The sequence below is a fragment of the Anneissia japonica genome, unplaced genomic scaffold, assembly GCF_011630105.1.
Source record: "Anneissia japonica isolate Jap-2015-1 unplaced genomic scaffold, ASM1163010v1 scaffold287743_len2803612_cov181, whole genome shotgun sequence".
In the NCBI taxonomy this organism is placed as follows: domain Eukaryota; kingdom Metazoa; phylum Echinodermata; class Crinoidea; order Comatulida; family Comatulidae; genus Anneissia; species Anneissia japonica.
The window spans coordinates 2505738-2517346 of record NW_022733259.1 but is presented as its reverse complement, the minus strand read 5'-3'; the positions used below and the strand labels follow the sequence as shown (position 1 = coordinate 2517346).

At 33.8% G+C, this 11609-nt stretch overlaps 3 protein-coding genes and 1 pseudogene across 3 annotated transcripts in view; 1 reads left to right on the top strand and 3 right to left on the bottom strand.

The window, feature by feature from the left end:
- The window catches only part of LOC117116019 (nuclear valosin-containing protein-like), a 14714-nt gene extending 9524 nt beyond the window's left edge, over positions 1-5190 (top strand). Inside the window, exons 18-25 of the mRNA XM_033259949.1 lie at positions 1077-1181; positions 1405-1467; positions 1832-1954; positions 2321-2420; positions 3092-3198; positions 3907-3983; positions 4403-4610; positions 4993-5190. Coding sequence (XP_033115840.1) covers positions 1077-1181; positions 1405-1467; positions 1832-1954; positions 2321-2420; positions 3092-3198; positions 3907-3983; positions 4403-4610; positions 4993-5046 — 837 coding nt within the window. The 3' untranslated portion in view covers positions 5047-5190. The remainder of the gene's footprint in view (positions 1-1076; positions 1182-1404; positions 1468-1831; positions 1955-2320; positions 2421-3091; positions 3199-3906; positions 3984-4402; positions 4611-4992) is intronic.
- LOC117116128 lies at positions 137-352 on the bottom strand (annotated as a pseudogene).
- A 118-nt stretch (positions 5191-5308) lies between the features above and the next one.
- Positions 5309-9907, bottom strand: LOC117116097 (monocarboxylate transporter 2-like). Its single transcript, XM_033260047.1, has 5 exons — positions 9087-9907; positions 8340-8483; positions 7530-7666; positions 6717-7395; positions 5309-6012 (listed from the first exon to the last, which is right to left on the bottom strand). The coding sequence occupies exons 1-5, from the start codon at positions 9277-9279 to the stop codon at positions 5810-5812; spliced, it is 1356 nt and encodes a 451-aa protein (XP_033115938.1). The 5' UTR covers positions 9280-9907; the 3' UTR covers positions 5309-5809.
- Positions 9908-10184: 277 nt separating this feature from the next.
- The window catches only part of LOC117116018 (cation channel sperm-associated protein 1-like), a 21811-nt gene continuing 20386 nt past the window's right edge, over positions 10185-11609 (bottom strand). Inside the window, exon 13 of the mRNA XM_033259948.1 lies at positions 10185-10229. Coding sequence (XP_033115839.1) covers positions 10185-10229 — 45 coding nt within the window. The remainder of the gene's footprint in view (positions 10230-11609) is intronic.

Below are 11609 nucleotides of genomic sequence, written 5' to 3'. Positions count from 1 at the left end.
ATCACCTATACGCTCTTGTAGGGGCATTAACAAAAAAAAAGTGACAATATTTTTATGAAACGTTACAATTAACAACAATGTACTACTGTTCATAAGAAGAAGTTAAATTCTGATTTTGTTAAATTATTTCCTCCATAGAGGATGGGCCATTCCTGGAGGTACTGCAATACCAGGCCAACCCGTGGCCAGGACGGAGCAAGCTCCTATTCCATGGCCTAATTTCAAAAATCAGTTTAATATAGAAGCTACTCAATGAGCAGCGTTTGAAGCTACTCAATGAGCAGCGTTTCAGATATTAAGCTGAAAAGAACAGATACTACACATGATCTTAGCCAAAAGGCCGAGAAGCGATACTCAAAATTGTAGCCATGAGTATATATATCAAAGACGATACGCTATTGTATTGGTGTTGAATACCACACTTACATTATAGGCCAATAATTTTCAAAATTTCAAGAAACAATAATTAGAGTACAATATAATTCTTATAATTCTATTTATTTTTATTATCTTATTATTTTATTATCAAATTAATAATAATAAACAAGGTTTGTTATTATTTATAAATAACTTAGAATATTAATTAGCTTCACGCATGAATGATTATCAATTGCAGCTTTCCCATTGGTGCAAGATAATTATTACATTCCCTTTTGTCAGGCACACACTGACTTGAGTTGACTTTTAACTAATTGTATTACTTTAGTAAGGCAAGACTTTTTATACAATTAGCCAAATTATTACTGGGATATGCAAAATTCTGCATGGGAAATCTCAATAGAGTACTCACTGCACGCGACGGTGACGCGACGGCAATGTGACGATGAACGCACGCAACGGCGTGGAACCAACTTGTCGCTTTTTTAAGGAGGATCTATTCAAGCTGCCACTGACAATCAGACGGCGTTAAGTCATCTATCGCTTACTGGAAGCTGGATTTGTCATCCGACGGTCGCATAGCATAATGTTGTAGTGAGTGCCCGGCTTTAAATGCATGATTGAGTTGGGATTGTAGATTATAAATATACTTAACTTTTATGAGGCTATATATGTTTTTTCCTTCTTGGTCACGTTAGGCACCAGTGAGAAACCCAGCAGCAGTGAAGGCTCTAGGATTAACCAATCCTCCAGGAATACTCCTTGCTGGTCCTCCAGGCTGCGGAAAAACCCTACTTGCCAAGGTAGACATGTTGAATAATTATCGAAAAAATATGCATATAAAAATAAATTTTTAAATCATGGTACTAGAGATTGCTGTCTAATTCTCCAGAAGATTTTGAAGTGTGCATAATAATATATTGATGAATATCTAGCTACTGAGGTTTTCATGTATGTTTTGTACTTGCATATAATTGAAATAAATGATATGAAAGATATGGTATAATTATGTGTTCTGTATGTTAGGCAATTGCTAATGAATCTGGAATCAATTTCATTTCTGTGAAAGGACCTGAGTTACTTAACATGGTGAGTATTTTCTCATTTATTAGCATTTTCCAAAGTGAGTGAGGGGAACAGTCACAGGGCTAGGGCCTCTAGTAAGCATGTAGAGTTTTGGTTTATTCTTTGTTTAATTTTTTGTACCCTTGAGTTTAATCAATCAGATTAGTTTCACTAAATCTAATATATTATGAAAGTTTGACCTTTTTTATTATGCTAATTAGCCTCCCTGAATAGCAAAGCTCCAAGTGAAGCTATTGCATTTCTTCATGATGTGAGTGATATAATGTGTTGGTGGTGTTGTCAGCACAAGGGGATAATTTAAAACAGTTATTTGTCATTAGGTACTGTAATATTATTTTCGTTAAAGTAATTCTTTCTGACCTATTAGTATGTTGGTGAAAGTGAGCGAGCTGTACGACAGTGTTTCCAGCGTGCACGCAACTCATCTCCGTGTGTCATCTTCTTTGACGAACTTGATGCCTTGTGTCCACGGAGGTCAAATGTGTCAGAGGTAAGTGAAAGTAAGCAGCAAAGCTCATTTGAGTTAACTAATGAAAGAGACTGTGTCTGCCTAAACCGTGGAGAATATTGTGGTGTCTGGTACAAATTCACCATTGTTCTTCCACAACACATTTGAATACAGGTTGCTTTCCTTACCTTTAGGAGTGGTGGGTTCAGTCATTTAAAAACATAAATTCTACTAAGATTTAAAGTAATTTTGATACAAGAGGTGGGAACAATCATGATTTTTGTTATTATATTTATTATATAACTCACAACATGATGATGGTATTTTTCTTTACTGTTTCCTATAATACGACCATGTCTTATATATCATCAGTGAAAATTTAAATCCAGTCGTACATTTTTTTTTTAGTCTGGATCAACAGCAAGAGTTGTCAATCAACTTCTAACGGAGATGGACGGGTTGGAGAGTAGAAAACAAGTATACATAATGGGGGCAACAAACAGACCAGGTATTAACTTCCTATATATTCTAATCAATCAATTGTCGCATTCATTTGATAAAAAAAAAAACTTTAAAAAACCCAACACATGGTTTTATTTGTCTGCAGTTTGTATATCGCCCATCCAATTTCCAGTAATTAGTAATTTATTGTTTAATTAGATACTTGTAATAGGTTATTTATTGATGATTGTAAGGGTTGCACTAACAGTCATTTCATTTCATACAGTGTCATTTGTCTCTTATCTGGAGCATATAATCCTACTTAAAATTTATGAATTGACAAAAAAAATCTGATGATCCACCAATAAGCACAACCAGATTGTTGTTCACATTCAATTATGAATTATAATATTGTATTTCAGGATGGCCTAGGACAAAAAATGCCCAATCAATCCAAAATCTCAGAAATCTAGGGTCACCTTTTTTAGAAATATATTGTGTTAAGTTATGATTTTACTAAGGGGAGGAGGCAAAGTATTTGTAAAATGTTTGGAAAAAAATGCCACTTGCCAAGCTTTAATTAGTACATTTGATTAATTGATCATGGGCTTTCAAATATCACTCACTATGTATGGGTCACACAACAATTTTTTTTTTTTGCACTATTCAACAATGCTAACGTTGACAAAAGTGTTCTATATCTGTCATACTTGATACATGTATTTTTCTGGTCTTTAGATATCATTGATCCAGCAATATTAAGACCTGGCAGATTGGACAAGATTTTGTACATTGGGATTCCAACTGCAGAAGATAGGATTGCCATTTTGAAAACAATTACAAAGGTTAAGACCCATTTTTATATCAAATTATGTCCATGTGACAAATGTTTGTGATCAGCCCATGTATCACACCCATATATATGAGCATGATGATGTCATATCACACCCATATATGAGTTTGATGATGTCATCATATTCATATATGGTAAGATGATGTCATATCACACCTGTATATGAGCTAGATGGTGCCATATCATACCCATATATGGGCCAGGTGATGACATATCACACTGATATATGAGCTTGATGAAGCCATATCATACCCATATATGGGCCAGGTAATGACATATCACACTGATATATGAGCTTGATGATGCCATATCATACCCATATATGGGCCAGGTAATGACATATCACACTGATATATGAGCTTGATGATGCCATATCATACCCATATATGGGCCAGGTGATGTCATATCACACCCATATAGGAGCAAATCCTGGCATTTATAGAGTAGAAGTTTTGCAGTCTTGAACTTTTTTTTTAATTGTGATTTTAAAGTGATTTTCGCAAGCTTTTAGATTCAAATTGAACCATATCATAGTGATAATGGTAAATGCTTCAAAAAAACTTTGTTCATATAGGTACCTTTGATCATTTATTCATTTATAATGCTTGTCACTAAAGACCTGTTCTGATTGGCCAATTGGTTGATTGATAGAGGTAGTAGATCCAAAATAATTTGTCTACATTTATACATTTTTCCCCAGAATGGGACAAAGCCATTGCTTGGAAGCGATGTGTCGATTGAGAAAATTGCTAGAGATGAACGATGCAATGGGTTCAGGTGAGTCTTATAAATATCATCACAATTCACACATATATATGTCATATCACACCCATATATGGGGCAAATAACATGTATTATCACATGTAATTTGATAGTGTAGAAGGCCTTAAAAGTGGCTGTCCCAACATCCTGATCAACCCATCATCTGATTGGCTGTAATCTCATCTAGATCAGACCACAGGCTGTTAAGTTGTGTATTTGTGTCATGAACCTGTGAGTCTGCTAATTTAACTCTTTGACAGTCATATATCAATTTACTCTCATAGAGGGTGCACTTCAAATATTCCACTGGTGACCAATTAAATATCTGGTTTTCTGTTTTACCATATTTCTTCATAAAGTTTGCATAAACGTTTTTGATTTTCATCTCGAAATAATAGGGAGTAATAGTTTAGTTATAACGTTTTTCTCTTAAGTGGAGCTGACCTAGCTGCCATTGTAAGAGAGGCAGCAATGGCTACGCTGAAGAAGGTACTGCAGAGCACACAAACTTCAAGCTTTGCACCTGTGCAATCTATTAGCACTGACAACCAATTACTATTGGAAAGGGATCAAAAACTTGTCATAAATAATGAAGATTTTGAAATGGCTTTTAGTAAAGTCAGGTGTTCTGTGTCTAAAAAGGCAAGTTTTGTAGAATTTTTACTTTTTAAATGGAATACATATATTTTTATTATTAGGGTCAGTATTGAAATCTTTCAAAAGATTACCAAGACCCTACCAGAATCATATAAAAACAAATTAACTTTTGCCGATGTATATACTACAATAATTCTTTAAAATTTTTGCTAATAATTATGATAATCATCTTCATCATCATTATGATCATCCTGCCACATACAATAACAGCGGGCAACACATAACAAATAATTACAACAAAACATTTCTTTATTTTCATTGTCCATTATCATGACATTTATAAAAATATACATTTTAAACCAATGAGTTGATTTTGAAAAATTTCTTTAAAAACTTTATTGAAAACCTTCTTTTTTTAAATTTGCAGGATCAAGAATTTTACAACAAAATGAAGATTTGTCAGATTGTGAAACAGATTTGAAATTATAGGAACAAGAAAATCTTAATAGATAAGAATAATTATTATACGCTCTACAGTATTACAATCATAATATAAAAAATACAGACTTTTTATTAAAACTGGTATAAAGATACACTGCAACTCTAACAAAAGAAATGGTTTTTTTTTTTAAATCAAAAGTTTAAGTTAGAATTAGAATTGTTCAGGTGAAAGACAATTTTTCAACTGTCAATAAATCACAGTTTGAAACAAAAAAATCAGTGGTTACCGATGCTTTCTTTTGAGGATCACCAATTTTAAACGTTGAAATACTTCATAAACAGGTCACCTAAATAAAAATATTTATCTAAAAGCAGTCTTTATGAGTATATTAATTTAATATTTTTTTTCTCTACTTTCACAAACTTTATTGTAATACTGTTTCACAAAATTATGACAGCAGCAAACTTTATGTCTCCCTCCAATTAGAGGACACTTTTGGACCTTTGCAGCTTTGGTCTCTACTAGGTCTTTAATTAGAGGCAGACCTGCACTTTCTTAATGCAAGAGTTTTAACCTTTGCCCCATAAACAGTGCCATTTCCAGAGATTCCTCAATCAGGTGTGCCAGGTCCACGACAGAGGGTCCACACCCACCACAGTGAGCAAATTTGAGATTCCTTGTAATAGCACTCGCATCCTGTAAAAACACTTCTTCAAAGTAGAGTTTTGCTACAAAATTACTAGGTTCTTTCTGGTGATGAGTTTCTGGCAGGGTGCTGTGCCCCAGACCACTTCCTGGCCTGCTAGTGTTTGATTGCATTCTCATCGTAAGTTTCACTCTGCCATAATGTAAAGCTTCTATTGATCCATGTTTTCAAGTGAAACAAAAGACAATTCATTTGTCGTAATGAACTTGATGAGGAAATTATCAACAATGCAGTTGCGTACAAAATAGCACCACATAGAAACCCAAACCGATAATTACCGAAGTAGCTACATAACCAACCTAATAAGATAAAAAGAGAAATAACCAATATTTATTATTATTATTTTATTTATTTATTTATTTTTTTTTAACGACACTGTACACCATGTGTAAAAATATGGTTTTTGTGGTAAAACCCTTGCCTGTACCGTAAGTTTTACGATTTTGTTATTATTATTATTATCATTCTTGTTATTTTGAAAATAATAAAATTGATAGTACAGTATTAATAATATATTCATAATTAGGCCTACTTGTACAATAACTTAACTGTGACTTGATTTATAGCGTATTTGTTTTTAAAAACATGCTGAGGTTTTGACTGTCAAACTGTCAAAAAAAAATATTCTCAAATGTTGAAACACATTAATCTGGTTGTTAATGAGAGTAGATTTAAAAGGATGTTTTGAGACCTCTCAGGTCTTCTTCTCAACTGGTGTTTGACACCTTTAATGGTTGATTGAAAATACTTTTATATTTGCATTTGTTGCCCTGTAAATTCTGTATGCAATTACTGTACAATACCAAAGACCTTAAATAAGAAGAATGAGCTTTTCGCGTGTTTTGCATTAAAATTGACGGAATGTCCGCTCTCTCAAGAATGGAGGAAATAACTGTGACCATTTAACAGGGTGGAGGAAAGTTGCTCCATGGTCGCCCTCATCGACGTTTCACTAAGTCGCGAACTGCTCTATCTTCTATTTATTATCTTTGATAATACTTACTATAAATAAATCCGACCATCAGTGAGCACAATCCAAGAAGTGTTAAACCCCAACCAATCGCAACTCCTAGATTCCTGTGTTTGCATAAGTTACGAACAATAACAGGGTACCCAAGCAATAGAATAGCCCCTCCGAAGCCTGTCCCAAAAGCATACATGATGAATACAATTTTCGTAGGCGATATAAATACAAGTATGCTTAAAATACTACATACTCCTAAAGAGTATAAAAATAACGAAATCAACGCCCATTCCATTGTATAGTACATATCACAAAATAGGATCATTAGCCTTGCAACGAGATCAGAAAAACCTAAAACTGAAACAAAAGTTGCTGCAACCTCTGGTGTAAAATTTTCTTCGATTGCAAACGGTGACAAATAAATCAATGATGTTAAGTATCCTGACAGAGCTAGCGCAAAACCAATGATGAAGCTGAAGTAACCGCCGGTTTCCTTCAATTCATAGAACTTGATTGACTCTGAAACTGTAGTGAACCATGTATCACAAAAACCATTTGGAATTTCGGCTTCTGCTGTTGAATTATTGATGAGGTTATAAGTTGGTATTCCTATATCTGCATGCTTAGTTCGGCAAAGTGTTGCCGATACACATATGTGGAACATTATTCCAGAGAGTATAAGATATGCTCCTTGGAAACCATAAGAGAGAATTAAAATCTGAAATAAAAAACAAAATTGTTAAATAAAAGTAGACCTAGTACTGGTACTGTCGCATTGTTGAGGCTGGTGATGATATAGTAATTATAGTAACAGTAATAACTTTTCATACATTGTTGAAATAGCATTCTTACCTCGGCAAAAGTTGGACTACTCATCACGCCTACTGGGCTTCCTAAAGTCACCAAGTTCGATGTTAGAAGGAATCTATTTCCGAAAAACTCGTTCAAACATAACATACGTGCGTGGTAAGCAAGAATTATGCCAATTGCTAAAAAAAAAAGTCAATAAAAAGACTTCCAATAATTAACTTCCTTCATGGTAAATAAACATTTGACATAAAATGTGTTTATAAAGTAGATATCAAGAGTACTGTGGGTTGCTTGTGATAATAGGTTTTTCAAGACAGATATAGATAGCGTAATGTAATTGATTTTATTATTATTTTACCCATATTTTTTTTTTTTTGGAAAGGCGCTATAGAAATTCTTATACAGTATTATTATATTCATTCATGTTTATAATGAAGTAGAAATAGGTGACGTGTTGCTAGCCTTTCTCTTAGACGAGAGTAAAATACAAGCTTAAAATGTATTGTCTAATGTCAAAAAATAATTTTGAAAAAAAAAACTTGCTGATATTGCAATAGCATACAAATTATTAACTTGTGCATAAAAATTATTGAATTTCAAAAATGTGTACCATGATTTTAAACCAAAAAATTATAATAAAAATAATATAACACTGCCGTGACTGGAAGTGTTTCAATCATTTTTCGCTGTAAACTGATGGGTAGACATTTTTTAAATACACTAATTTCTATGTTCAAGTTGATAACTTTTATGTTACTTCAAAATGGGCAAGTTAATTTCAAAAAAATATTTTATTATATTTTTTGGTATTTAGCATGGGACAATACATCTATAAAATATTCCAGTTCTTACGCAATAAGAAACCATGACCAACCGCCAGTTGGAAGATGTTCGTAGAAAAGGCTGAAATGAAAAAGCCCAGAAAACACAAAATTCCTCCAATGAACATAGCTCTCGACTTTCCAATTTTGTCCACGATCACACCACCTACAATACCTGTAAAAGGTAATGAATGGATGATGAATGTTATTAAACAATAAACAGTCGACATATTGGATTTCATAAATATCAAAACACATTGATATAGGTTGTTCATTCCTGTTCGATAATTGAATAAATTTTTTAAAAAGGCCTATTAGATCTATCGTCACAATAACATTTACATGAAAGACTGGGCGAAATATAAACAGTACAATATACAAACTATCTCTGAAAACAATTAGTTGAGTTACGAACAAAAAGATTTCCTGCATCGTGTTGTCTTATCGGAAATTTAAGGCGGAAAGCCCGCCGATGCATGACTTTCAGGTGCTCAAGTGATGGCGGTGTCTAGCTAAACTGTTTATGGGAAAAGAAAGAATAAATAAACAAAATAGTGGAACCTTTTGTTTGTACGTTTTTAATTATTATTTATGTACTTTATATTATTTTACTTGAATTGTTATTTGGCAATGGCATCCCTTTCACAAGCGTGCTGCTTTTTTGGTGATTCCTCCATTTAATGGAAATATATTATAATGAATGAATGACATCCAATTTTAACACGTTTCCATACAACCTTGCTTTACCTGTGAAAATGAATGTACGTGTTGGACTTACCGCATATTTCGTTCACAGATATCGTTAGAGTTCCGACCATTGTCACCGAATCATTTTCGAAATTGTCAATAAGAATTGGCTGAAAAATGCCGAATATGACACGAAGTACTGCCGATGCCAATACTGCATTAATGAATAATCCAATAATGATACCAACTTGTTTGTATTTGCTCATTAATTTTGTCCTTTCCATGATTTCGAAAGCGATGAAAGTGGTTTGAACGTGTTAAATTCAAACCTGGTAGGGTGTGTTTGACCTAGGCCTATCTCAAAGACTACTGAACCATAGAAAAGCCAGATAGTGTTGCTTCTAGCATTGAGGATCTAGCTAGTTGAAAGAAATCTAAACGATTGTTTCCAGTGACGCCAGAAATACCACACTGTGACTTCAGATCAGTACAGTACTGGCTTTTGTATTATTATTTTGTTTATTGTGGTGCCAAACTTAACTTGCATTGTTTGGAATTCGCATAAACCGCTTCGTCACGCACTTGTGATGAGCGAAAACTTTCACCACGACAAGCTGGCATATGTTTTTCAAACGATATTCGAAGAATATTTATGAGCTCACCCGTAATTTATTTCTGAAATGGCCTAGTAAACAATACAGAAGAAAACAGGCTTTTGGAAAGGATACAACCGATGATATCAGGACCAAATTTTATCAGGCACTCAAGGCATAAATTATCTGGAAAGAAAAATCATGGCCAAAAACCTCAAGCACGATCGAACTCATGGGTGTATGCAAGTTGTGGGGGTGGTCGGGAAGGTCGTACGACCCCCCCCCCCCCAAACAAATGTTGAAAGGTTCACATTTTTCCAAAGACATTTTTTCCTAGGACCTTTTCACAGACAAATGAAAAAGCATTGATGAGGTAGCAGCAATGAATCAAAAGACCTTGCCAAGTACGTGACATAATCTATCTCAATTCCAAGGAAATGAGCGCCCTCGGTCTGTGCCAATTCGGCGGCAATTTCTATTTTTTTTTTTTTTTTATTGTACAGTATTGACATTTTAATCAAATGTTGCTGTTATTTCATTGTGAAAAGGTCCAAAAAATACGATACCGGGAAAATTAACCTAACACATTTCTGTGATTAATTATCACGTTTCAGAACAAAGAGAGAGACGTACAAGTTTATCTAAAAAGCAAATACTGGAAAATACTAAAGATCGAAAATTCACCAACAATCCGTTCTGAATATAAAATTTGGATCTACAAGCAATATATTCTCCCAAGCATATGCTTCCATCTTATCGATAATGATGTTTGTAAATCACATTTGGACATTTTTTAATTCTTAACGAATCGTTTTGTTAAGAAATGGTTTGGTTGGCCCCATCCTGGCAAATCGTTTGCCAAAAGGCTTGGACATAGCCTATCTAGGATATCAGCCTATCTAGGTATATCAGCCTATCTAGGATATCGGATCTCTACAAAGAATGTCATTTTTTCCCACGTCTCATCCCGCTTGAAAGGTGGGCCTATCATTAATTATTGCATTAACACCCCGGCTAGAAAGGGATTAAACTGGTCTCAAAATGTTCTATTTCTGAAGAAGGCGACTGTAAATAAAACGAAGTGCACGGGGCCAGTGGCGTATCTTGGGGGTGCGGTCTCCCCTCCCCTCCACAAAAAAAAACACGGTCAAGTAGTTAAAAATCACCTAAAATCACCTTATTTTGCGAATTAGCGGCCCTCAAAGGATCGTCGATTGACCTAGGCTTGTAGTTATTTTTTCTTCTTTCTCCATTCTGTATAATTTTATGTCTTAATGAATAAAATGATTTTATATATCTACACCCAGTCTCTGTTTTTGTTTAGTTTTCCACCAATCGGCTGCAACTCTTACTTTCTAATCTTCAAGTCATGATGAATAAAAGGTGTAGCCGCGTTAGTCTGTTATAGAACAATATATAAGACACGACAGCAACACTTTTAAGACTCACTTGTTTTATTTACTTGTTTATTTCTTTTATATTAATCGGTACGGTAAGTGTTTCCTTTTTTGGATTGAAGAGATACTATTCTAATTCGTGACGATTGAAGCAACTAAATCGAAATATCAAGACTTTCTCAACAACACAACAATACTTTTCAGAGCATTTAATTTTTTAAAAATCATCATCATTACTGTATTATTGTCATCATCACCAACATTATAAACATCATCTATTTTAAGAGCATATATTGGATTAATCTGCGAAATAATCATTATTGCCATGCCAGCTATAAAATATAAACAAGCGATGACCATCACCACTCCTTACCGAAAATAGTAATTAATATTTAATAAGTTTATATGTTAATAATTGTATTATATTAATCATGTAAGTGTTTCCCTTTTCGGACTGCAGATTAATTATTCACCTGATGCCGATTGAAGCAACTCAATCGAAACGTCAAGACATTCCCAACAACACAACAACAGTTCGTTTCAGAACGCCTACTTGGTGAATCACAAGCATTTGATATATATATATATATATATATATATATATATATATATATATATTATAGA